This window comes from Mytilus californianus, unplaced genomic scaffold, assembly GCF_021869535.1.
Source record: "Mytilus californianus isolate M0D057914Y unplaced genomic scaffold, xbMytCali1.0.p SCAF_1, whole genome shotgun sequence".
In the NCBI taxonomy this organism is placed as follows: domain Eukaryota; kingdom Metazoa; phylum Mollusca; class Bivalvia; order Mytilida; family Mytilidae; genus Mytilus; species Mytilus californianus.
Window position 1 is genome coordinate 93,693,603 of NW_026262581.1, and position 26,657 is coordinate 93,720,259.

The following is a 26,657-nucleotide window of genomic DNA, read 5'->3' on the forward strand; positions in this document are numbered from 1 at the left end:
TGATGGGATGCATGATTGATTGGTGTTTGTTTGTGTTCAGTAGCAAATATTTCATGAATAATTGGGAAGAGAACAAATTGAAAATAAATCAAATAAGTTTTGCAATGGACTGACTTGAATAAAAGGACAGGAATATTGACTGCCACTTGAAATGAAGGTATGTTGGATAGGAACATAAATATTGCCTTCCAACAGGCTACCTACGGAACGGTCAAAGAGTTCTTAACGTGCAGAGAACGTGGCACTCTCCTTACACGAGGCATCAGATTTAATATCCCAATTCACACAAAGAATGCAAATTTATACATCCTGCACAGTCAAATGGATTCCCCTCTTTAGCATGGGGTTCACCATACAAGGCTGTGCTTATATCTGATGTAAAGATATGAATATCGTCATCTTCAGTGCCGCATAGGAATTCTAGGGTCTTTACAATCTGATGAATTTAGGCGACAGTACTCTATCGTTCTAAAATCAATCACCCGAGTGACCGTATGAACTCCATAAGAAGCGAGACAGGGTGCATGGACATGGTAAGCGTTTCCTTTTAAGCATGCATCACCCGCCATACGAAGATCTGTATCAGCTGTTGAATGCTCTAATAAATAAAGGCAACAGTTGTATACCGCTGTTCGAAACTCACAAATCGATAGAGACAAAAACAAATCCGGGTCACAAACCAAAACTGAGGGAAACGCATCAAATATAAGAGGAGAACAACGACACAACAAAAACACAACATTAAAATGTAACACACACAGAAACGAACTATAATATAACAATGGCCATTAATAAGCCAAAAGATGTAAGGCAAACCTAATCGATTTAATGTTTTTTTTTATAAATATTTTGGGAACACGTGAAAAAGAAGATATTGATGTGTATGCTTTTTTACAAAACCCCATGCATGTTGTTTCGCACTTTAAGTGTTTTATCATAAAAATTATTGACAGAGTTGAATGGGTCATGAACGGTTTTCACCAACTGTGATTGTAGTGCTGGCACATGTGTACAGAACCTGTCATTTAAACATTTTATAAAATAACAAATAATTGAAGAATGCTTGTGTGAATTTAAAATATCTTATCACTGCACTAAATTTCAGTAATTATCAAAGATAAAACTGCTCTGTTGTTCAATACTTTCAATGGCTCATTTATGTGAACATTTCATTCTATAAAATAATTCAACTTTACCCCTTCATCTGAGACTACATGTCCAAAACAGGACATTTCTTCTTCTGAACTGCATATTTCTTTGGTTTGATTTTGAGGTTTGCTGTTTTGAGTCGTTGGAAAACAGTAGTTAAGTTTTGTAGTGTTTTATTAAAACATTTCCCAAAGACAATATCATCATCATGATACACAAGTCATCTCTCTCACTGCATTTTCCATAAGACGTTTAAAGCTTGCAGGACTGTAACATGTCCAAATGACATACAATTAAACTGGAAGAGCCCTTTGTGAGTGGCAAATGTGATCTTATTTTTTCAGTTATCTTCATTTAACAATACCAGCTGGTAATTTCCATTGTAGAGAAATATTCGGCGACCGCTTGAGAGATACAAGAAATAGGATAATCATCCTTGCGCGTAATATCGTTCAGTTTTTTGTAGTCATCGCAAAAGCGCTTGGGTTGGATCATTCTTTTTCGCCTGCACAGTTGGCGCCGCCCAGAGTTACTGTGCTGTATAATGTGATATCTATCTCCGCAAGTATGGGCAGTCGCTGTCGTCCTTGTTTTATCGCGTCTCCTCTCACCTATCGATAATACTAGATTTCTAAAATATGGTAGTTTGTCCGAGTACCTCATCCAGTTCAAAAAAAATATCGGCATAAATTTGAATGAATGGAGTCAGTGCAGCAGCATGGTTTTGTGTTTTTTAATGACTTGTCTACAAATTGCTGCATATGCGATAAAAGGTTAGGACTTTCTTCCGGTCGTATCACTGAGATTTGTTTTTGTTTTAAATCACATCTACCTGCCTTCCTTAATTTATCTTCGAATGAACCTGTATCTATTCGACAGGGTGCACCGTTGCCACCTGTGCATTTATCTTTAATATTTTTGATTTGGTGTGGATTTCATTGGAAAGAGGAGACCGTTTTTAAATATTATCCTGGTCCAAAATGTCCAATTAATAGGAAAACGTAAGGTTAACGAAACCCTTGTGGTTGACATTAAAGGTATTTTAAAATCAATGTTTTAATCAAAAACATAATAAAAAAATATTATGACGTTAAAATCACAAGAAAAAAGGATTTGCCCCTAAACTTCTGCATTGTCCACGTGATATTAGTCTTATTGTATCCTAGGGACAATATACATTTGAAGGTGCAACTAGAGTTTTCCGTAAAGCAGGACTAATACCTCCCGTACAAACATTTTAGTTGCTGGTGTGAAATTCAGCTTTGAGACATTGAAATTTTGGGTTCATGTCATTCATTTTATATATAAGTATTGCATCTTTGTTATGTTGACACATGGTTACTGATAGGTCAATCTGACAGAATTATACTGACTCAGGAACAATGTCTGGGGTTTGTATACAGTAAATTCACAAAAATTAATGCATCCATCAGGTTTTAACTAACTCATTTTAAATTACGACAGTATAATAAGAATGGACTATACTTCTTATGTCTCATTTTTTAATCCACATCTGTGTTTAAAATTGGTGGACTTTTTTCCTCAAGAAAATTTCAAGGTAAAATATCATACAAATAACGTAAAGTAGCCTCTGTAAAGTGCTTTATTATTCCTAAAAAGAAGTTCTATTTTTGGTTGCAAAAGAGAGCCGAAGGATACAAAAGGGATATCCAAACTCATAAGTCGAAAACAAACTGACAATGCTATGACAAAAATAAAAAAACTGAAAACTACAGGAAGACAAACAACAGTGCATTAAATAAAAACCATAGAAAACAAGACTGGGCAACATAAATGATCTCAAGTCCTCAGGAAGGGTAAGCAAATCCTGCTCATGTAAGTACAAACCCGGTCATAAGTCTTATTAGATCACATTTGGAGAAAAGAGGACGGGATTGTGGTTACATCATTCGGAACATATCCGTTGTTCCGTTGTCATCTGTGAAACCGATAATCCATAACGGTCAACCAACTCGTGATGGTGTCAGTAAAATGCTCAAAGGGATGATTTCAACTTGGAAATCTTGGTACAATAGCTTCCTTGTAAACAGCAACCCTCTATCAAGGAAATCATGATAGGAAATGCAAGCCCTGAAATATTGTATCTACTGGGAGATATATTCTCCATATGTAGGTGCTGCTGGAATATTGCTACATAGAAATGGAAAGTTCACAATTGGAAAGCTGAAATCATATCTTTTGTCGTAAAGTTTTGTTCTCAACCGATCATCATTGTCAATTTCTAGATGTAAATCAAGATATGAGGCAGACCTAACTGTATCTGCTGTATCTTTTATTTCTAGTTCGATGGGATAGATATGTGCAACATACTAGTAGTCACCAAACTTTGATCTATTTAGTGAGAGGATATGTCTATTTAGCGGAAAGTGAAGTTAAAGGATAATGTTAGCTTCTTTTCATTCTTCCTAGAAGCTCCTGTATAAAGTCAGCCTCATACGAATAAAGGCACAAGTCGGCAAGATGAGGAACACCAACGTAACAAATATGTTGTCAATCCAGAAATCAAGCATCCTGATACAATATATATATATATATATATATATATATATATATCAATGTTGATATGCAAAATGGGAAGAATTTGATTATCTGTTTCTTTAGATACTGTTGTGATATGTTTTACACTTTTACGGCTAGTTTTTTGGAAGCTCTAATTGTCCGTATGTTTTTTTAAAATATTATATGTTGATATGATAAATAGAAACAGCTATGCTGTGTTGGGTCCTTCGTTGATTTACAAGCAAACTAACACAAACAGACATGACAAATTAAATACATTAAGGATGTTCTGACCTGCCACGTGTCATTAGACTTGCAGCCACTAACATAAAAAATGATCACTTTAATACACTGGAACAGGACTCTGGATAATTTCTTCAGTAGAAATGTTGATGTAAAAGTGATAGAGGAGTCTACCAAAGCTGTGTGTAGGTGATATTATAATTTGTCGGAAGCTATAATATTGCATAAAAAACTTTAAATTGTCTGTGTATTTGTTTTTCTTGAGCAAACCGATGTTGAAATCACCAGAAATAATACATGGACATCCATCAGGTACAGCATGAATCAGTCTCTCTAAATTCTGTAGAAATTTTAATGCTGGAGTCCTTGGTTTATTGTATAATAAAATGAAGACCAGTCTTACATCTACATCTGCCTTTGGAGAAATGCCAACGTACTGATATTTAATGTCTACATCTTGAACTCGTCTGTGTTGAAGAATGTATGTACAAATAGCTGCCTCCTCCTCTTTTTGCATTCTTTAAATTTTTATCAATGCGGGCACAACGCATGCTGTTAAGAATATTTTGATTGTCATCCGTAGACAAAAGCAGTCTTTACAAAGCCTGTAGGGTGAGATGTGTAACTATAAGTCTTTCTGCAGGCAATATACATGCGGGAGGAGAGAATTGATGATCAAGATGCTGAACTTTAAAATTATGTACTAATGTAAGTAGTATCTTGGCTACAAAGGATGCCTCCTTTTTAAGTCTTTTAATTTCAATTAGAGACGTCTGATTGACTTTAATTTTGGCAGCAGTCAAGTTTCCAAGCATGTTTAAGCCATTGTTTTTATTGGTATAAACATTGATTTTGTTATCAATAAATTAAAACCATACTAAATACTATTGTTATACACATATGCACATTCACGGTACTACAATCTGTCGATACATATATATTGGCATTGCACAAGGTCATGTTTTTCTCCGACTTTTAATGACGTCTTTTACTAAATCCATTGGATGTTGGATGTGTACTGATTGATACTTTAGTTTTAGATACATTATTTTTTTATTAGTTATTATTGGCTTTGAACTAGCTGTCAGTATTTGCGAGTACTCTCAGATCTTTACTTTGTGTCTTTTTTGTTGTGTGATGTATAGATACACTGCCACGTCCGGTCTATGTTTTCGTTAGATGTTTTCTGCCTTGTATCAATCTGATGAGTTAAGGCCTTTTCAACTGATTTTTATAGTTTGTTCTTTTGTTGAACTGTTACACCACTGTCCCAGGGTAGGTGGAGAGTTTGGTACCAGCAAACTAGTTTAACCCCGCCACATTCTATATGTGCCCGTCCCAAGTCAGGAGCCTGTAGTTCAGTGGTCGTCGTTGGTTCATGTGTCATATTTGTTTTTTCGTAAATTGTTTTGTATTGATTAGGCTGTTAGTTTTTTCAATTAAATTGTTTCGTATTTTTTCATGTCGGGGCCTTTTAAAGCCGACTATACGGTATTGATTTTTCTCATTGACGAATGCTGTACGGTTTCCTATAATTCTTTACATCCACTTCATTTGAAATTTGGTTGATAATTGTCTCATTGACAATCGTACCACATCTCCTTATTTTTATATGTAGTACATTCTTTTATCGAAAATATGTTATATGATCAATAATGTTAAGAAGGCTTATAATCTCACGATGAAATCTTTAAATTTCTCAATCACATATGGAGCATAAAAGTCAGCAGTATAAGGTTATTTAAGTAATATGTAATTTTAATAACTTTATCGACAATAGACCCATTATTGGTAAATATAAAGTAAATACGTAAGCTGACTCATGCTGTTACGACAATGAAATGATGCAGAATATTTTACACAATATTCTTGCATCTTTAAGTTGAAGACAACGAATACATATAACATTACATTAAGGTAGGTAACTCAGTCATATAGTTTTTCTGTTATAATCATGACATTATTTTAAAAGTAAAATTAGATAAAAATGTTTAATTTGTGTCCGAATATCCGTTCAACTTCGGTAAGTTGGTCACTACAGAAGGTTTAACTAAATATTTAGTGTTAACTTATTTCTTTCATTCACCGTTTGGGGTGATTATATGTCAAGAACACAATCGCATTCAATTTTTGTGAATACAAATAAATTTCACCAATTCGAAGCAGTGATTCAACAAGAAAAACAACTACAAACGTTTTGGATTTGTGGATGAATAATGTTTAAGTCCAATTGACTTACACAATTCTTCAAAAAATGTTTATTATAAATCTATTTTTCAAATCAACTTATTCATTTGCTACGGATAAAAGGATATGTGGGGTAAATGCCAATAAGACATCAACTCAGCGACACAAATAACGAAAAGACAATAACAAATCAGCGCATGTATGTATGTCAACAAATGATATAATTATTAAAAAAGTAATACAAAGTTTTTATGTTATGGAGTAAGCATAAATAGCGGAACGACCTGCCAATCAAAACAAAAGAACATAAATCTGCTTTGAATATGATTAAAATGAAGGGGTATCGGTCAATGAGACAGCAGCCAAACAAATACTAAAAAACTTCAAGAGGTCTACATACAGAATCATAAGCAACAGATAGTTGTCTATACAATATGTCAAGCTCTAACTTAAGGCCACACCAATTTGATTTTTAGTTTTTCGGACAAAAGCTCCAAAAAATATGGGGCGAGCGAGCGAAATTTTTTTGATTGTATTGACTTCTTGAAAATGAGTTTTGTTGAGGCGGGTGCTCTACGAGTGGAGCGAGCGGTATATATTTTTTTTTAAATTGTGCGATTTAGAATATTTGTACATGTTGAAACTGGGTTACTGCAAAGAAAAAGGAGGATAAACATGCTCTTATGCATATAATTTAAGTTGATGTATTTGTGCCTGTAGTACAGCCTGTACCATACCCAACTTTTTGGTTCGCTTTGGTTTAGTATAATTTTGATTATTTTCGTCAAATAAGCTTTGACTGCGTGAATTTTCATTTAAATTCATACATGTAAAAATAAAATTGAGAATGGAAATGGGGAATGTGTCAAAGAGACAACAACCCGACCATAGAACAGACAACAGCAGAAGGTCACCAACAGGTCTTCAAAGCAGCGAGAAATTCCCGCACCCGGAGGCGTCCTTCAGCTGGTCCCTAAACAAATATATATACTAGTTCAGTGATAATAAACGCCATACTAAACTCCAAATGTGTATATATTAAGGAAGCATATCAGATGCAGTTTAGCAAGAGGAATTATGTTAGTTAGGTAAATGAAATGTGTTGAATACAATTAAAATATGTGTATGTATTCCCAAAAAATGCCCATGAATAATAATAAATATCTTTTGATATAGTTGTTTTCATTATATGGTAATGATTGTTTATAGGCTGCTTGACATCCAGTTGGAACTATTTATCAATAATAGGATCAACATAATGAGTGAGGTGAATAATTCAACAACATCCTGAGTAAGATAATTATATTGCTATGCATGCAGATCTCAATGTATTAAAACATTTAATCCCGCTGCAAATGTTTGCACCTGTCCTAAGTCAGGAATCTGATGTACAGTAGTTGTCGTCTGTTTATGTAGTTCATACGTGTTTCTCGTTTCTCGTTTTTATATAGATAAGACCGCTGGTTTTCCCGTTTGAATGGTTTTACACTAGTAATTTTTGGGGCCCTTTATAGCTTGCTGTTCGGTGTGAGCCAAGGCTCCGTGTTGAAGGCCGTACCTTGACCTATAATGGTTTACTTTTATAAATTGTTACTTGGATGGAGAGTTGTCTCATTGGCACTCATACCACATCTTCCTATATCTATTCCCTTAAAATACATTTAACCACATTCACATGCATTATTCTGACTTAGCAAAATACTTTTTACATCGAGATGACCTTGGGGTCATTCAGATGTATTGCTATCGCCTAGATTTCCATTATGTAAATTAGTTTTGGGTTTGTAACCGATCTATAAACATGATAAATATGCGCACATAAACTAATGCAAAATAACATTCCTTATCGTTTGATATAAATACATCTCTTCAATGAATACTGATAAAAATATTTTTGTTTACAACATAAATTAATAATATGAAAATGTTTTGTAGTTAGATATATATATATAAGTAAAAAATCATTGATAATATCAATGCAGACGTACCGAAAAATTGTGTTAAAGCATGCGGAAGAATATCTCAGAGAACTTTTTGCGAGGACCGGTAACTCTGTAATTGTTTTTGCGGGAAAATATGAATGCCTACTCGTATCCAATCTTAGAAAAATCGAATTTTTACAGAAAAGTGTCCACCATGTATACTGATTTGTATCACTACAATATAATAGTTATTACGGTGAAGTTGAATTTCCTGTCATTTATTCATCATCCACGCACGAACTTGTCTCAGAAAAAAATATATCTCTGTACATTAACCTCAGTTTCAGGTAAAGAGATATGTTGTTTTTTTCTGAGACAAGTGCTTTTGACCATCATCAAGAACTTGTGGTCATCCGATGTTCAGTACTTCAGTACTTTGATTCCTTTTGCCCCTGAAACCTGCAATTAATGTATTTCAAACTGGAAGTGGTTGCACCAATAACACATACCTAATTATTATCAGCAGGCCAATCCCAATACCACCACTTTGGTCTAGAATGTTGGAACTCTTAAATTTTCCCTTACAAAAGAGTTCTGATTGCATGTCAATAGACTAACAAGGAGATATGGAGTTTTCATTAAAATAAGATAAATCTGTCATTTTTCAAAAATTCATGTGAATTTAATATTAATTTCATTCAAGACAGATAGATCTAGATACCTATGTCTGTTGTAGTCCGAGATTACTCTGACGTCCAACGGCTGTTTTGCCAGTCAAGCTCGGGCCGTGAGACAACAGCCCCCCATCTTGTCTGGCAAACAGCTGTTGGACGTCGGAGTAATCTCGGACTATGTCTGTTGAAACAATGATCGGGGATGACAATGGTTCTAACAAGTACTGATGTGATCGTGGTCATCTAACGAAAGATTTTTTTATTTTTGTCTCCTAGAACAGGTAAAACGAAATGCATTTCAAATAACTGTGTGTTTAATAACTACGTGTCCTCGGCAATGATCTGACACAACTTCATGTTGGCATCCCGATTTTTGACCTTTTATTTACAAATCGATTTATCACACGTGCGTTTGAATCGCTCGGAGCAATATATGCACGAGAAAAACGTCTAAGAGAAAAAAAAATGTCAAGGATAAACTAATTTTGGAGCGGCATGCGGCCCAAAAATTGGCGGAAGCGGTAATTATTTTTTTTTATTGAAAAGTCAATTTCTCCAAAACAGGAGCGGGAAAATCCAAAGAACTATTAATCAAATTGGTGTGGCCTAATGGTGGAAATATAGTCATGATCACAATATTTGTTTTTACGTTATTGCGTCTGTAAAAGAGCAAACAAGCTTTTCATATTTTGCATGGCTACGGCGACTTTCACAACAAAACAATGAGACTCTGCAAAGTTTTTACAAAGAAATATTGACAGAATAAACTTAATATGCATTCCTCATACGCAATAAAGCATAGCAACAAAGCATGAAAATTGAAGTAAAAGATAGTAGTAAAGAACTTCAGATTCTATTAAAGTCACAATCTAGTACGAGTAGTGTTAATATCAGATATTGAAAGACTTTTACTAAATTTCGGTCATGTAAAAATCTGCACTAATACTATATTTTCAATCTAGTGGAACCTTACTGATTGAAAAAGATCTTTTTTCGAAATTGTTAATTGTTGTTTCCCCAGAGTAAATTTAAGAAAAAGATTCAGTATCTATATGTTTGTTGAAAAGGATTTTTAACCAGGATGTGATTTAGTTTCAAATGGTATGAGTAAAGATGAACCGGAATACCATACAGAAGTATAAAACGCAAATGACAAATTATATTAATTCTAAAAGTGAAAAATACGATTGACCAGTTTGAAAAATTAAATAAATACATTGGCATAACTTTTTTCGGAAAAAAGAATGTGTTACATGACAAAACAATCTTTTGGTAATGGATAATGATATTACTTTGTCACAGTACGTACTATGGAAAACCTTATACCGGTATCGAATAGGATTCAAAACTAAAAGGTTGATATATTCAGAGAAACGATCGAAAGAAGAAAAGATTTAATTGATTAACGCATTTTAATAATTTAGAACAAGCAAGGGAAAGAAGGTTCGAACCTAACTATTTAAATGAGAACAGAGTTGACACTAATCATACATCACATCAAAGGACTAGTTCTTATGGTTCAAAAATTAGAAAAAAGTCCACTTGGTAAAGGAAAAAGATTTGAGGAGTTAAATGATGGTCGTAAGAATTACTTTCAACCAGGATGTGATTTAGTTTCTAGGGGTATGAGTACGAATGTACAAGAATATCATACTGAAATAAATACAGAGGGTTGAAAATGAGCCAGTACCAGCTTTTCAACAGAAGTAGCGTGGAAATGTACAAGGAGTCATTCCACAGTGTTCGTGTTTGGCGTATTCGAATTAACTAACTCATGAAAAAGATAAAATCATACATTTTAACTAAAGCTGGTGTGGAATTCGATAGCCAATCAAACAAAACAACGAAGCTCTGTCAAAAAATTAAAGCTAAGAAAATTGACCTCCTATACAAGGTAGATGAAAATAAAAGTACATGAACTACATAACTTCCTCCAAATCATTGCAATTTAAGCCCTATTGAACTTTTTCTTGGAGAAGTATTAAACTGAGTTATTGGAAAAATTATGCTATACAGGATTAAATATAAGGATTAAATCAGACGTTGAACTTTGATAGTGTCAATGATCTGATGAGACTAAAGATTATCACTAGCCCTAAAATTAAATTTGATATGATTAATGTTTGTTTCCTTTCAGAAAGTTTTAACGGAAACAGTGGATAATACCTTCCATAATCCATGTCTAATAACATAAGAACGTATATTTATAAAAAAAACTGCTGTATTCATTGCAATCGATAGATGTACAGCTCAATTATATGAAAACTATGTGTTTGATATTTATATACTATTTGTTTACATGCACAGATGGTTTGTGAAGAGTTAAAAAGTGAGTTACGGTTGAAGAACTTTGGTTTTGGTTACCCTCGTCCTAAAGTATGCATTCTCTCTCAGGTAATATAGATTTCAAAAGCCAAAAATTGGAAAATACAAAATGGAAAAAGTTAAAAATACAGTTTATGTTGATTGTTACTCATTTCTAGTAAAAATTAACGAGAACAACAAATTTACATAGAGCAATATTCCTAAACCGCTAAAAGAAAGATGAAAAATATGCAAAATGTCAGAAACCTATTGAAGTATGTTCGCCTTACGCATTGACTAGATAGATGAAAATAATGGTATTTAATTACAGATGTGAGGGAATACATACATGAGACGACAACGATGCGACACAACAATTTGTCATGGATTCTCGAAAAGTAGCACACATTTAAAAATACTTCGAGTGTTTGGCCTAAATGCATCTCAAAATTCGACCTTACACCTCTTTTTGTTAATATAAAACATTTAATGATGATATTGCCACTTAGAGCTGAATTACATTCATAACTATCCTATTATATGATTTCAGTGTGGACCCAAATGGTTATACCTTTTATGTACTACTGTGTTTTTGATCTACCATCTGAGCTGGTTGTGTTATGATATCTACGTACATGTAGAGAATAAAGAAACAGATGATGAACTGTATTTTACGAAACTTCCGAATTGGAGCTATACTCTTCTTATCACTTCATCTAATCTGATAGATTTTATATGTACCCTTAGTATCCACTGTAGGAGAAAGGATATTTTACATCAGAGCAAAGGTATATTATTGTTTTATCAAAATAAACAGGCGCACAAGCATCCTTAAAGAGGAGCTAATGTTGCCACTCCCTCGGGAAAAGTTGACCTAATAGAATACAAAAACAATTCGATTGCCAAAATGATTATACTAGAAGTCAAGTTGTATTTAACTTAAACAGTTAACTGAAACTATTAAATAAATAAATAAATAAATAAATAAATAAATAAATAAATATAAAATTAAAATAAAACGAAATTTTCAAAACATTAAGACGTTCTATCAGATAATTGAAGAGTAGACTGACTTATTAATTTTATCTGGAGTATTTTTCATAGAAAATAATGATATAGCAAATGTATTTTTGATAAATCTACAGAAAAATCCTGTTTGAAAAGGAAACACAATCAATTTACACTCTTACCGATACGATTTGCAAGACTTTAAAATTTCAATTAATTTCATGATGTCAAAATGTTCAACTATAGCTTATACAAAGTTAAATTTAATATTCTGTTTTGAAAGTGTAAAATATTTTAAAAAAAAAACTACATGAACGATACCAGGCATGTAATTTGTACGCCAGACTCGCGTTTAGTTTACTCATCAGTAAAACTAAACTACTGGTTTAATATTAAAAAAGACGACTGAATTAAATAACAATGTATATTCAGACTAAGAAAACATTACAATATAAACCAGTTAGGGAGTTTCTGCTAAGTGGGAACATCAAGATGTTCGACAGAAAATTTAAAATATGTATTCATCGGTAAGGTTAGAAACTTTACAATGCACTGGTTCTTCTCCGTGCAAAAATCGAGATATTTGGCATCAGATTTAACATCCCCCAGTCCAATCTGACGTGGCTACGTTTTATACATTCCTAAGAGTTAAACGGACGAACACTAAAATATGTTTTCTTGTCGGAAGGTTACCTAATTCTATGCTTTAAAAAACCTTTAATGAGGTAGGTCATAATTATGTATGGATTATACAAGAGGCTACCGCGAGCCTGAGTCGGTCTCCTTGTAAAATATGCCATTTGATATTCATTTTTACCTTATTTGCAATCAATTATGTCTGTTTATTTGTAACTGTTATCTAGACATTTTGTATTGCTTATCATTTTTTATTTTTACATTTTATGCCTTTAATTTTAATTTTTTAGATACTATAGTTCTTTTTTCTCACAAAAATGCAAAAATATGGATAAAAATAATCATTCAGAGGAAATAGATCCTTTAAGAAGTCTTACTGTGCTGAAAATATTTGCTGTCACTGTTTCTTTCTATCTTTTTAAGTTTCTTAAAAACCAGAAAAATAGATCATCTTGCAAGGTCAGTCACTCCTCTATAAAGGGTCAACTGACGATTTCGACGATATTGAATTATTTGTAGATCTTATTTTACTAAACATGTTTGCTCTCTATTTATGTTAGTTTCTACATGATTTAAAGGCAATAACTCCTGTAAGGAATCACTTGACTATTTAGGTTATGTTGACTTATGTGTTACAGTAGATTGTAACCTCTTTGATATTTATATTTTCTCTCTATCTATTATGGTTTCTGCAAAAAATGGGAAAATATCGTCTTTCAATGACAATAACTCTTTTTAGGGGTCAATTGACGATTTCGACCACGTTGATCTATTTGAAGAACTTAGTTTGCTGATTATTTTTCCATTTACAGTTTCTCTCCATCTATTAAGGTTTCTGAAAAAAAAATCATAAAAGGGTAAAAACCATGGCAATAACACCTATAAGGGGTCAATTGGCGATTATGGCATGTTAACTTACCTGTAGATCTTATTCTACTGAACAATTTTGCTATTCACAGTTTTCCGAGAGAAAAAAATTGGCACCATTCATCTTTCAAGGGCAAATTTTCCAAAGAGTGGTCAATTGACGATTCCGGATCGGTTGAGATAATTATTGATATTATTTTGCTGATTTTTTTTTCTTTATGCAATTTCTATCTGTATGGTTTCTATAATGGGTAAAAATCATGTTTCAAAGGCAATTACTCCTATAAGGGTTTAATTGATGATTTCGGCAATGTTGACTTATTTGTAGAACTTATTTTTCTGACCAGTTTTGCTATTCTCGATTTCTCTCTATTATATTTACTGGGACAAAAATGATAAAATCATCTTTCAAGGGCAATTATTCCTGTAAAGAGTCAATTGACGATTTCGTGCATTAAGCTTATTTATAAATCTTATTTTTCTGAACAATTGTAATAATGAATTTTTTTTTATCTCTAGTGTATCCGCAAAAATAATGCAAAAAGGGCAAAAATCAACATTCAAAGGCAAAAACTCTCAAAAGGGGTCAATTGAAGATTTCTGTTGTTCCGTTGTTTTCCTCTTATAGTTGATGTGTTTCCCTAGGTTTTGGCTTGTGACCCGGATTTGTTTCAGTTAAATCGATTTATGACTATTGAACAGTGGTATACTACTGTTGCCTTTTTTTATCTGGCATGTTGATTTATTTATATAGATCGTATTGTTCTGGCCATTTTCACTATTTAAAATTTCTCTGCATATATTTTAGTTTTCAAGATAGCAACCAAAAACTTCGAAATTTGCTAGAAATTAACATTTCAGGGGCTAGAATTCCAACGTGGATTGTCTGATTTAGACAAAAAAAAGAGATAGACCTTGGCCTGTTGATAATAGTTTACTCTTAATTGTTCTAGTTTTTAGGTAAACGCCAAAACTGTGAAATTTCTAAAATTTGACATTTCAGGGGCAATAAAGCCAAAACAGGTTGAAAATTTCTAAGGATTAGACCTTGACCTGTTAATTATTTTTATCGATGTCAATTTTGCTCTAACTGCTTTAGTTTTTTAGATATAAGCCGAGATCTGCATTTTCCTTCGATACTCTATTTTTTGCAACAGCAGCCATTTTGTTGAAGAATCGAAGCCCCGGAAAAAGTATGGTTACATTTGGTCCAGTAGAGAAGATTTTCAAAAGGTTAACATCGAAGGACGCCAAGTGATCGCAAAAGCTCACATGGCCCTGCAGTCCAAATGAGCTATTACAAAGGCCATAATACATTTGTCAAGGGAGTATTTACTTTACCTATAAACGACTTCCCTTTTTTATAGATGAAGCTGTTGCGATGCCATGGTACTCTCAACTGAACTGGTTATTCTTTGAAATAAGTAACACCATTGCAGTGATTATAACAATAGGGTTTTACAGCTTTCTAAAGCCAGGTAATATAGTACACATTGCCGAACTTAATGAAAATAAGAAAGCAACTTATTTAAAATAAATTCTTGATTCTTTTGAATAAAATCTATAAAAATAAAACCACGCATTGGTAATTTTGCGCATTTGACTTAAATTGGGTTATCAAATTTCAAAGAAAAAAATACAGTATACTTAATAAACTCATCATAGATAACAGAAACAGACCAAGAGCCAGATGCGCGTTTGTACAAAAAACTCATCATTGACGCTCGAATCAAAAAAGTTCAAAAGGCCAAATAAAGTACGAAGTTGAAGAGCTTTGAGGACCCAAAAGGTTTTGCCAAATGCACCAAAGGTAATGTTTGCATGGGGTAGAAAATCCGAAGTATTTTGAAAAATCAAAGTTTTGTAAACAGTTAATTTATAATTATGACCATATCAATGATCATTCATGTCAACACAGTAGTGCTGACTTCTCGACTGGTGTTGCCCTCGGGGAGGAAACCTCCACCAGCAGTGGCATCGACCGAGTGGTTGTATATATACTCATCTTAGATACTACTAGAAGGGTAGGATTAAAATTGTGTGCGCCATACGCCAGTTTCGTTTTCAAAAGACTCATCAGTAACGATCGAATCAAAACAGTTTAAAAAGCCAAATAAAGAATGAAGTTGAAGAGCATTGAGGACCCAACATTCCGAAAGGTTTTGCCAGATACAGCTAAGGTAATCTATTCTGTGGGTATAAAATCCTCTGTAAAAAGGCCAAATAGAGTACGAAGTTGAAGAGCATTGAGGATCCAAAATTTCGGAGGTTTTTGTGAAATACAGCTATGGTAATGTATTCCTGAGGTAGAAAAATCCTAAGTATTTTGAAAAATTCAAAGTTTTGTAAACATTTAATCAATAACTATGGCCATTCATGTCAACACAGAAGCTCTCTGGCTACTGGGCTAGTGATACTCTCGGGGACGAAACCTACACCTGCTTGTAATAGAGTGATGTTTTTATTTCTCAATATGCCAAAATCCGTTGGTTCGATTCGCACTTGAAAAGACGTCTTAAACTTACATGAACGTACAATTTACATTGCAAAAACATGTATACAATAGATATACGAAAAGCTTTTTTTGGTGAAAACTACGTTTTATCACAAATATAGGGATTTATTATAAAAGTATGTATAAGCTTTCTATACCAGCAGGTCAAGATTGTTTTATTCTGTCTTCAATAAATGTTGTTTATTTGGTCGTATGTTTTGTTTGCTTTTATTTTTTTACTATTACACCGGTAATGAGTCTTTTGGTTATCTTATTGTTTTGTCCTATAGTGAATGGCCTGTTGATGATGATGGCATATTTTGTTTTGTTTGTTATTTTAAACAAAGACCGACTTTACTACAATCTATACATAAAATGTCCATTTTTAGATAAAATATGCAAATTTTTCAACATTGATTTTAGATCATTGTATGTCTTAATACCATTAAAGCCGACATTTTTTAACTGAAATTGCTAGATCTCATTTTATTTGTTCATCAACAGAACTAACAAAATTTTGAATGGATTGAAGAATTTCACTATGTTTACAATTCCACTTGTCAAATTATGCTTCTTATCATAACTCCTCTTATAAGCGGGAGTAATGATCCTTAAATTATAATTCAAGTGGAAAATTGTCTTGTAAGCGATCTCACGCATATATTTCTTGTCGGATTGAAAGGAAACGTTTATGGTAGGATCTCAGTCAAATTTGTTATCGATTTCATGTCTACGTTAATTTCGACAAATTTTTACCAAATCACCATGAATGGTATTCGAGTATACAATGGTTGGAAAGTAAAAGTTAAGCTATTTATATTTTTGTACGTTACCTGTTTGGTGTCAATAGGAAATTGAATTTCCATTCGTCATTTCTTTGTTTATTAACTTCATTGATCTTTAAAGATACAGAAACAAAACGGCATCAATTCAAATTGAGTGCTTCCAATATGAATAAGGCTACATTGAACAAATGGCTATTTTTTCACGGGAACTAATTTGATTAAAATCAACATATTTTTTTTAAACTAGAGCACGAAATGTGCTTACTTTCTTCAGTCATGCATGGACTTCTCTCACTATTTGACTTCTTATATGATATCTACAGCGGGGGGAGACACTGGAACGCTGATTTTTGTCTCGCCTTGGCGGAGTAAAAAAGCGAGACTAGGGTATGTTGTTTCCGGCGTCGGCGGTAACAATGTATAAGTTTGTGATTAGGTCAGTTTATGGGGAACCACTAATGGTAGGTCAATGATATTTGGTATGCAGTTGTATTAGCATTGGCACATCTCATTTCCATAGAGATTATTTAGCCCCGTCCATCAGCCATGGTCTATTAACTTTGAAACTTTTGCTTACTTTACATGTATTAGTTGTTGATGAGGTCATTTAAAGAGAACCACTAGTGTTAGGTCAATGATATTTGGTATGTATATGCATTATCATTGGCACATCTCATTTCCATGGAGATTGTTTGGCTCACCCCCTCAGTTGTGGTCTATTGACATGAATGTTTTGCATAGTTTACATGTTAAAGTTTATGATAAGTTCAGTTTAAGATAAACCACTAATGACAAGTCAATGATATTTGGTAAGCACTTGTATAAGAATTTGCAAGTTTCTTTACCATTGAGAGTAGGTGGCTCCACTCTCTCATCATGGATCATTGACTTAAACTTTTACATTGTTTACAAATTACAGTTTGTGTTTATTTTAATGTTAAGTGAACCACTTAAGACAAGTCAATGGTATTTGGTATGCAGTTTTAAAAGCATAGGCATTCCTCATTTCTATGGTTATTTGGTCCTGCAAAATTAACTAATGGTTCTTTGAATTTTTGGGCATAATTTACGTTTTTAAATATTGCCATTTGCAAAACATTATCAAAATTACAAAAAGGCGAGACATATCTCGGTGTCAGCAGTTTATTAAAGAAATAGTTAATTGTGGCCATGGTTCATTGGATGGTTTAACACGAGTTGCTTTCTTTGCTTTTGATTTTATCTCGATCTTAAGCGAGGGCTTACATTTTTGATTGAATGATGCTTGTGTAATGTCCAGTTGCAAATATTTTAAGCGTATCTAGGCTAAGAACAAAAAAGTTAAGTCGACAAGTTTGAACTGCAACTAGAAAATGAGTACATTTTAAATAGGCGCAGAAATTTTGCCTTGCAACTAGTCACATCAAAGAGTTGTTTCAATGGTTCTATAACGTGCAGAGAACTTAATACTCTCCCTACACGAAGCAGAGTGTGTTACGTACTCATTCTAAACAGACGTGGATGAATATTTATCCCCCTCCTTTTGAGAAAAGGTTTTACTATCGGAAGGGAGAAAGGGGTTCCATATTTCTACACCCCAGTCAACCCTTTTGATGTTCAATTTTGAAAAATGATGTAAAAATCTTAAATAAGCATTGACCGCTATAAATTATTTCGATTCTAAAAGAAAAATTCAACACTTTTTTTGGCGTTCGAAGCGGATCTTCAAATCATTCGATTGTCAGCCATATTGTTATCATATAACAAAAACGTTATAAAAAACAAGTGTTTCACGAGTAAAAGTGTACAAGTATATAGACATACTGAAGATTTAATTGAATTTCATTGCGTACAAATCCCAAAATAATATGTCCATTTGGATATTCAACGTAAGATTTATAAGATTAACATGACTTTGCGAGAGAGAGAAAAAAGAGCGTTATATCAGAAAGGTATATTTTTATATTTGTACGAAGAGCATATTGATATTGTGTTTGTATTTGTAAATTACCTTTAATATCATTGACAGTCTAATAACTTGCGTTTATCATTTTCGATCATATGCTACATTTACCTTGTTTTATTTTACAGTTGGCACGCCTCTAGCCTTGGAATATCATGTCATCAACTCAGTATATGTACTGCTTAGTTTTTTCATCTGTTCTAAACCAGTACGCGTATTGCATTTTATATATCCCGAAATTTACATGGGTATTTATATAGTGTTTTCAGTTATATATCAACTTGGAGGAAATAATCCTGCTATATACTCGATTCTGGATTGGAATCAACCTGTCCGTGCTATGTACACCGTCTTAGCAGTAATATGTGTTGCAGTTCCAATTGTTCATATGACATTTTTTGGTCTTCATATATTTCGTGACAGGATTTATAAATGTTGTAAAAAGCAGCCAGGCATTGAAGACATGGAATATGAAGACAAAGAGGTTAAGGAGGCAACTGTTTAAGAGAACTAATGGAGATTTTATGTTGTACGACAGCCATGTACATTTTCCGTCATAGTAAACTTTTCGACGAATCAATTACTAGTATACAGTAATTTATGAGAGGCGGTCCTATAGACATATACACTATATCTAGATATTTTATCAACTAAGACGTCCTCTTGATCCATTGGGCCAGTGTTAGCTTTGGCATGTGTTGTCCACTTTTATGTTAATATCTGACAGCTTGCGAAATCGAGACAAAAGTAGTTTTTTTGTGAATACAAACATAAAAAATAGTTGTAGTATTGCTAAATAGACAACTGTCCACCGACGGACAGGGAAACTACTTCACTAGAAGTAATGCAAGGAATGACCTTTTATGATTTCTTAATTCTTTCTATATTGTAAGGCGGGATGTTTAAATATGTTTGGTCGAATTGGGGACGCTAAATACAATGCTTCGTGTCAGGAGATTGCAGTGCTATGTGCAACGAAGAAAACCCTTCAAATAAAACTTTGAAATTCCCCTATTTGACCTATTGCAAGGCTGAATCCCTCCCCTGTCCTTTTTCCTTTGTCCTTGTCGACCACTTTATGGAACCTTCCCAATATGTATTTTTTTCGTGATCTTGAAGGAAGGTGTGATTCATACGATATATTACAATCCATTACAAATATACTGTATTAAAAATGATTGAAGTCATAAAGAATCATGGTATGGGTTTTGTTCATTGTTAAAGGCCTTTAGTAATTGTTAACATCATTGTCCTTTGTATTTAAGGATAGTTGTCTCATTGGCAATCACATCAAATCTTATTTTTAAATTACATGATTATGATCTAGTGAACTTTCTGAAAATGATTTAACAAAACTCATCCATTGGTTATCCTACCAATCTCTTTTAAGAAAATTTTGAATCAAAGTCATATTTACGTAAAACCTATAGATTCAGATCAAATTATTGAGTAAGGTTTTGTCCGTAAATTTTCACAATGCTGTCAATTGCAATCAATTCAATATTTAAAGTGTTAAGTAGATCTAAGCTCCCTAAGCTAAGCAACATGTATTAAGGTTCAAGTAACTAAACAGATATAGATTGAGTGCAAAAAAAAACTATAAATCCGTTCTGAATCTACTACAAGGTAAAGTGATTAGAAATCTTCGCAAGATGTATGTTTTTTTCTGTGTTCGGACATTGTCGATTGTTATATTGTATATTCGAAGTTTCGGAGTGATAGAGAACCATAAAACTATAATTAATTGTCAAAAACTGAGGTTTGGCAAACATTAGTATGTTTAGTAACAACATTTTCTCACGGAAAATGCCAGTGTTCAGACATTGTAGATTGCATCAAGATTAAAATTTCAATTTCAGTTAATATAACTGACTTAGCATTTGTTCGTGTATAAAGAATATTAGCATTACTAAATATTTGAAGGTCAAATATATGTTTTGCAACATCTTGCAGTTTATCAGTAACAAAGTCATATTCTGACTAATTTTTCGCCTTCTTGAACCCGGATTTTGTAAAAAAAAACAAAGTAGTCCTATAATAATAGGGAAAGATAAAATCTAAGATTTGAGAATCTTAGGTATTAAAATTAGTTAACACCCAAATGGTTACATGGACATCTGCACCAAATCGAACGGTAGTATGACACCAAGACTATGTGAATGTGCATTTTAGAATTGCGCCGATATTAGCGATCAACATGCCTGCTGTTAAATACAGATTAAAGGTAAAGCATTATAGGTCAAAGTACGGCCGACAAAAGCATAATTAGTTACACCATCTACTCAGGAAAATGCCAGTTCCAAGACAAGAATATATCTTGTTCTAGTAGTTCAGTGGTTGATTTTCCAGGTTTTGTCCAAATTAATTGTATTTTGCAAATTTCATTTCTGCATATCTACTCTTCGACTGTGGTTAATTTTGTTATTCTCTTTATTACAAAAAGGTATAATCTACACCAAAGACGATAGTTAAGTCTGATTTCTATGTAAAAGGTATCAGATGAGCAGTAATGTACTACTCAAAAAAAGTTTAGCAACACAAATTCTGACTGAAAATAACGTATACCAAATTCTAAATTTACAAGTATCTTTAAAGTTTTGGTTTTCTTAATCTTCAATCATTTGGTCATATTTCAGACAGCTACATAGTTCGCAAACTTTGAGAGAAGTGGTAAAAATTTTATCATTTTTTTGCAACGTAGTCAAGTTACATAATGCATGCAACTCACAAAATTGACGAAGTAGTTAATCTGATGGCACAATTGATTACATATGAACAGAAACTAACATTTCCCATTCAAAAAAAGATATTAAAAAAAGGAGATGCACTTTTTATACCCCTCAAATTTTATCGTAGCTTTTTTAGTTTTCTTCTTTAGTTAATTCAACATCCTTTCAAAACAGGAATGTTGTTAATTTCAGATCATTTTGAGCAATTTCTACAAAGATATGAGCCCTCAAAGTTTGCCCCCATTAATTTCAGTGGAAGTGTTGCATTTTTTAGGTAAGTATATGGCTAGAAGCTTCCCTAGTTAGTGCCACGACCACTAGCCAGAGAATAAGAACATATAAGCCTAAATAAAAATAAATGTTAGCGGTCATCATTTTAATACAGAACATGTAAATACATAAAGAAATTCATCTCCGATGTCTCCAGAGTTACAAAGTAGACATTTTCTTTATTCTCTTGCAATATTTTGCCATCTCTCAAACTCAATAGGCAATGTATAATTTCCAGTTCTAAACAGGGAGGATGGTTTTCAATCAAAATAAAAAAAAACTGCTAAAATAAAAAATACCAGAGCCTGCAACTTCATGCATTAATCGTTTAGTAGTTCGCGGATTACATAGTCATAATACCGCTCCGTTTGTATACACGAACAAAAAGGAGGGATTCTTCTGTAAAAGAGAACTTAGTGAAAAAAATTTTGTCGTCTAAATTTGTGTACATTAGTGTGCCATGTCTGTTTAAACTGGTTAACTAAATTTTGTTAGACCGTATAGTCTATTGCCATGTACCACATGGCATCCCACACAAATGACAAACCGCAATTATCAAGTATGGATTTTACGTTTATAATAGATATAGGAAACCTAGTTATATCATTTCTTTTTTATATAATCAGTACTTATATGAAATTACGCAAGATCTTTTTTTTTTTGTTTTCCAGATAACAACTTTGTCCAGTAATTAATTATACGGAGTTTAATATTGATTTTCAATTGATATCTGCCCAATTCTCATATATTATAAATTCAGATGTAGATTTGTTTAACCTTTAGCAAAAGTATATAGAATTTCATATATATCCAGGTAAAAAACGGATGTTGTTAATATGAAAGGAGTAAATCTTGAACTTCATACTATTTAAGTAACACAATTATTTGTTTAGATTTAACAATAATGTATGAATAAAATAGTGTTTCATAAGTCGTTTTCGGCTGGCATCCTGTCACTAAATGTTAGGTTCTTATGACTTTATGTATATATAAATAGATACTGTAGTGGATGGTGACACTTTAATAAAATAAATTATCCATGTACGATAAGCTGCAAAAATTTCTTAACATCATCCGTTTTTACCTGGATGACTGCACGCGCCTGATGAAGCTAATTTGTTTAGCGAAATATTGCGTGAATATATAATATGTAACAACTATTTTTATAACACTCATTAGCGTGTTAAAGTTACATTCTTAGGCATTAATATATATATTTTATATACCTGTTCAGTGACATCAAAATACCAGATCAGTATTTAATAAATTCTACAAACAGCAGTTTATTTTATTGACAAGAGTTTTGCAGATAGGAAGAATAATTTTCAATCAAAATAAAAAAAATATACATAAAAAAATAAGAAATACCCTAGCTGTAGCTGCATTATAACAGTTTAGAAGTTCGCAGAGTTATATTACCGTTCCGTTTGTATACACGAGTGCACACGAAAAAAAGGAGGATTCGTCTGCATTTCTTGCTTGGACCATCCACATTTAATAACTTCAATGCAGAATCGAAGATAAATTCCGAGTTTAAATTCATTTTAATTCAACCCTGGTTTTTGGTTGGGATCGTGTTGTTCAATCTTTAGATTTCTATGTAGTCTTTTTGTCGTTTTTTTTCGTTTTTGCCATGACGTTGTACGTTTGAGTTTTGTATGTTCCCGCGTCTTCTTCATATCGTAAGTGGTTTTGTCCTCTTAACACAGTAAGACCCCGTTCACACTGGGACATTTAGATCGATTTAAACTAGATCGGTTCACTTTAGATCGATTTAAGGGCCAATGTGGACGCTTTGAATCGATATTTAATCGGTCTAAACTTAAACACCAAAAGAGGTAGTTTAGTTTGAATCGATCTGATGTGAACCGATCTAACTTTAAATGTGAACGCAAAGATCGGTTTAAACTAGTACGATTGAATCGAAAATAATTTATGCACAGTATAGCGGCAAAACTACACGTGTAATAACATAACATCCCTGTATATATCGGTGATTCGTTGTTTAACCCATACGTCTCTGTAAACAGACCTTTGTGTACATGCAAGTAAAAAAAAAAACGGAAAAAAGTTGTCTTCGCCGTAGCATAAATTTGCGAAATCTGTCTTCTTTTTTTCTGTTGATTTTTTTTCTTTTCAGTAACCGCAACATTTCTTCATGTTGTAACTTTCTTGCTACAGTTTTTTGTTTCAAAATTAATAAAAACTGCAAGAACAACAATATAAAAATTTGAACTTGTGATTCAAGAGAAACAATAACTTCATCCACTTTTTGTTTCAAGTGTGCGTTTCAGTGTATCAACACATACATTTGATTAATTATTTCTATTTATACACAATGTTTACAGTTTTACGGGTAGTTAGGTCAGATCGATTGCATTTTTACTTGTAGTGTGAACGCAGTGGTTCAGATTAGACCGATAGAGATCATTATGATTAAAGATAATGTGAACGCTAACTGGTTTTATTTAGATCGATTAAAAAAAATGCTAGTGTGAACGGGGTCTTACAAATTTCATGGTTTAGTTGATTTGAGCAGACATTCTTACAGCGTTATCCTAATTATATCCTACATTTCACGAAATTCGAACATCATTCTCAATTGTGCACGGCCATCATTCAGTTTATCAGAAATAGAAAAGTTCATTTGGAAAGGTCAAACGAAAGTTTTATATTAAATGCCGATCGTAATTCAACTGAATTTTTCGAAAAAGTGAGATTATTCAACTATAAAAATGGGAAAATAATACGACTTTCTCGGTGATTTGGGCAATCAAGAAATCTACTGAAAATTACAACCACCGATATTAGAGTGTAGAACGGTATGTTTCATATTAGCATGTTAAGAACTTTTAACTTGCTTCCGGTACAATTTTATTTATCAAAATTAATTACAAACAAGTATTTATACAAAATTAAATTGACAAGAATAAACATAACAGTTTATCTGAGTGATATTGTCCACTCTCAAAGATTATACTATTTTTAGAACTTGAAAGAATAAATGTGAAGTAATAATTTGATTATGATAATTAAGAACATACAGTTATGAATTAGGTAAATTGTCACTTATTAGGTAACAGATTAAAACATGTCACTAAATATCCAAACTGAGAATTTCAAATTACTAAGTAACAAATCAAAACAAAGTCATATAAAAATAAGGAGATGTGGTATGATTGCCAATGAGACAACTATCCACCGAAGTTCAAATGACGTTGATGTAAGCATTTATAACTAACCGTACGGCCTTCAACAATGAGAAAAACCCATACCGTATGGTCGGCTATAAAAGGCCCCAACATGAAAAATATGAAACAATTCAATTGAGAAAACTAACGGCCTAATTTATAACAAAACAATTTACGAAAAACAAATATGACAGACATGAACCAACGACAACCACTGAACTACAGGCTCCTGACTTGGGACAGGCACATAAAGAATGTAGCGGGGTTAAACATGTTTTTGAGCGCTCAATCCCCCCCCTAACCTGGGACAGTGGTGTAACAGTACAACATAAGAACAAACTATAAAAATCAGTTGAAAAAGGCTTAACTCATCAGATGGATACAAATAGAAATACATCTAACAAAAACACAAAGTGGACGCGGACGAGTACTTATACATCCCCCCCCCCCCCCCCCCCAAAAAAAAAAAAGACACTAAGTACAGATCTGAGAGTACTCGCAGTTACTGACAGCTAGTTCAAAGCCAATAACAACTTATGAAAAAAATCATGTATCTAAGACTAAAATATCAATCAGTACACATCCAACATCCAATGGATTTAGTGTAAAGACATCATTAACATTCAGAGAAAAACATGACCTTGTCAAAGTCATGTTGATAAAAAGTTATGGATAAGAAATGTAAATAGAAACCAAAATATAAAATGAATAATCAAACACAATGAATTTTAGTCCAAAATGTCAGAATTGTTAACTTTTAAGTAAAAGTCCGAATTAATATGAGAAGCGACTTTTAGCTTGGTCTCAGCTTGACCTATCGTATGGACACTTGTATATTGTTCAAAAATATATAATAGCTATAAGAAATGCTCCGATTTTATCTACATGGAACAGGACACAAATATGGCTATGAGCAAAACAACTTCAATTTATTTCAGTGATAAAACTATACATGTATAATGCTCTATATGCGACATAAACATTCCCCGGGGTTAAACTAATGTATGTAACCTCAACGGATGGAAGATGGAGGGAAAACAATTTAATTCGCAAAAATAAGAAATTATTCTTAATCTTAAATTATTATTAATACGCGTATATTTCGAAGTAACGTACCAGTAAAAAAATGTCAATGATGTCCGTAACTGATCATTTGAATGCCCGTATCTATTAACATTAATTTCATAACTCGAAAGTAATTCTGCCCCCTAGAATTCTTTTTTACTAGACGGCGTCGACGGTTACAAAAAATATAAGGAAGTTTTAATCCCCGCTGTCCCATAATTATACATTCAAAAATTAACAAATACTAGTTGTTAAAATTAATTTTTATCTTTCATATCGGTGCCGAAATTCAAAAAGTTCTGGTTTTAGATGACTTGAACCCCCAAAAAATATGCGTCATTTATAAATGAACTACAAACGGATGGAAGAAAACTAGTATTCCCATCTTTTGGAGTGCATGGGTTAATAACAAAACTAACTAAATAAGTTAATCTATAAGTTACTGCTTACATGTGATACCTCTATTATAAGGACTCAGTAAACAGGAAGATGAATAGCAATACTCAAAACACAGGATTATGATACCAAATTTCAGTTTGTTCTGAAATTTAGTTCCTGAGAAAACTTAAGTGATATAAATTTCATACATAACTATTATCTGTAATCATATATTTGTCTCTGATTCAGTTTAGAGGTAGCTGATTAGCAATGATTGTAAAAATGCATCACAC

General features: G+C 32.8%; 1 protein-coding gene across 2 annotated transcripts; it reads left to right on the top strand.

The window, feature by feature from the left end:
* The first annotated feature begins 5,733 nt into the window (after positions 1–5,733).
* On the top strand, positions 5,734–19,511 carry LOC127726534 (protein rolling stone-like). 2 transcript variants are annotated; one of them, XR_007993564.1, is made up of 6 exons: positions 5,745–5,829; positions 7,309–7,390; positions 11,003–11,089; positions 11,550–11,787; positions 14,878–14,988; positions 18,860–19,511. XR_007993564.1 is itself a non-coding variant. In XM_052233925.1 (5 exons), the coding sequence occupies exons 2-5, from the start codon at positions 11,003–11,005 to the stop codon at positions 19,234–19,236; spliced, it is 813 nt and encodes a 270-aa protein (XP_052089885.1). In that variant the 5' UTR covers positions 5,734–5,829; the 3' UTR covers positions 19,237–19,511. The 2 variants fall into 2 exon arrangements, 1 of the variants encoding a protein (XP_052089885.1); XM_052233925.1 differs by lacking the exon at positions 7,309–7,390 and having other exon boundaries at positions 5,734–5,829.
* Positions 19,512–26,657: the final 7,146 nt, after the last annotated feature.

Bases quoted from the DNA above. Each gene is read 5' to 3' on its own strand.
- LOC127726534 (XM_052233925.1), top strand. From the start codon at position 11,003: ATGGTTTGTGAAGAGTTAAAAAGTGAGTTACGGTTGAAGAACTTTGGT. The intron at 11,788-14,877 runs GTATATTATTGT...CCTTTTTTATAG, and splicing joins TATTTTACATCAGAGCAAAG to ATGAAGCTGTTGCGATGCCA. The intron at 14,989-18,859 runs GTAATATAGTAC...TTTATTTTACAG, and splicing joins TTACAGCTTTCTAAAGCCAG to TTGGCACGCCTCTAGCCTTG.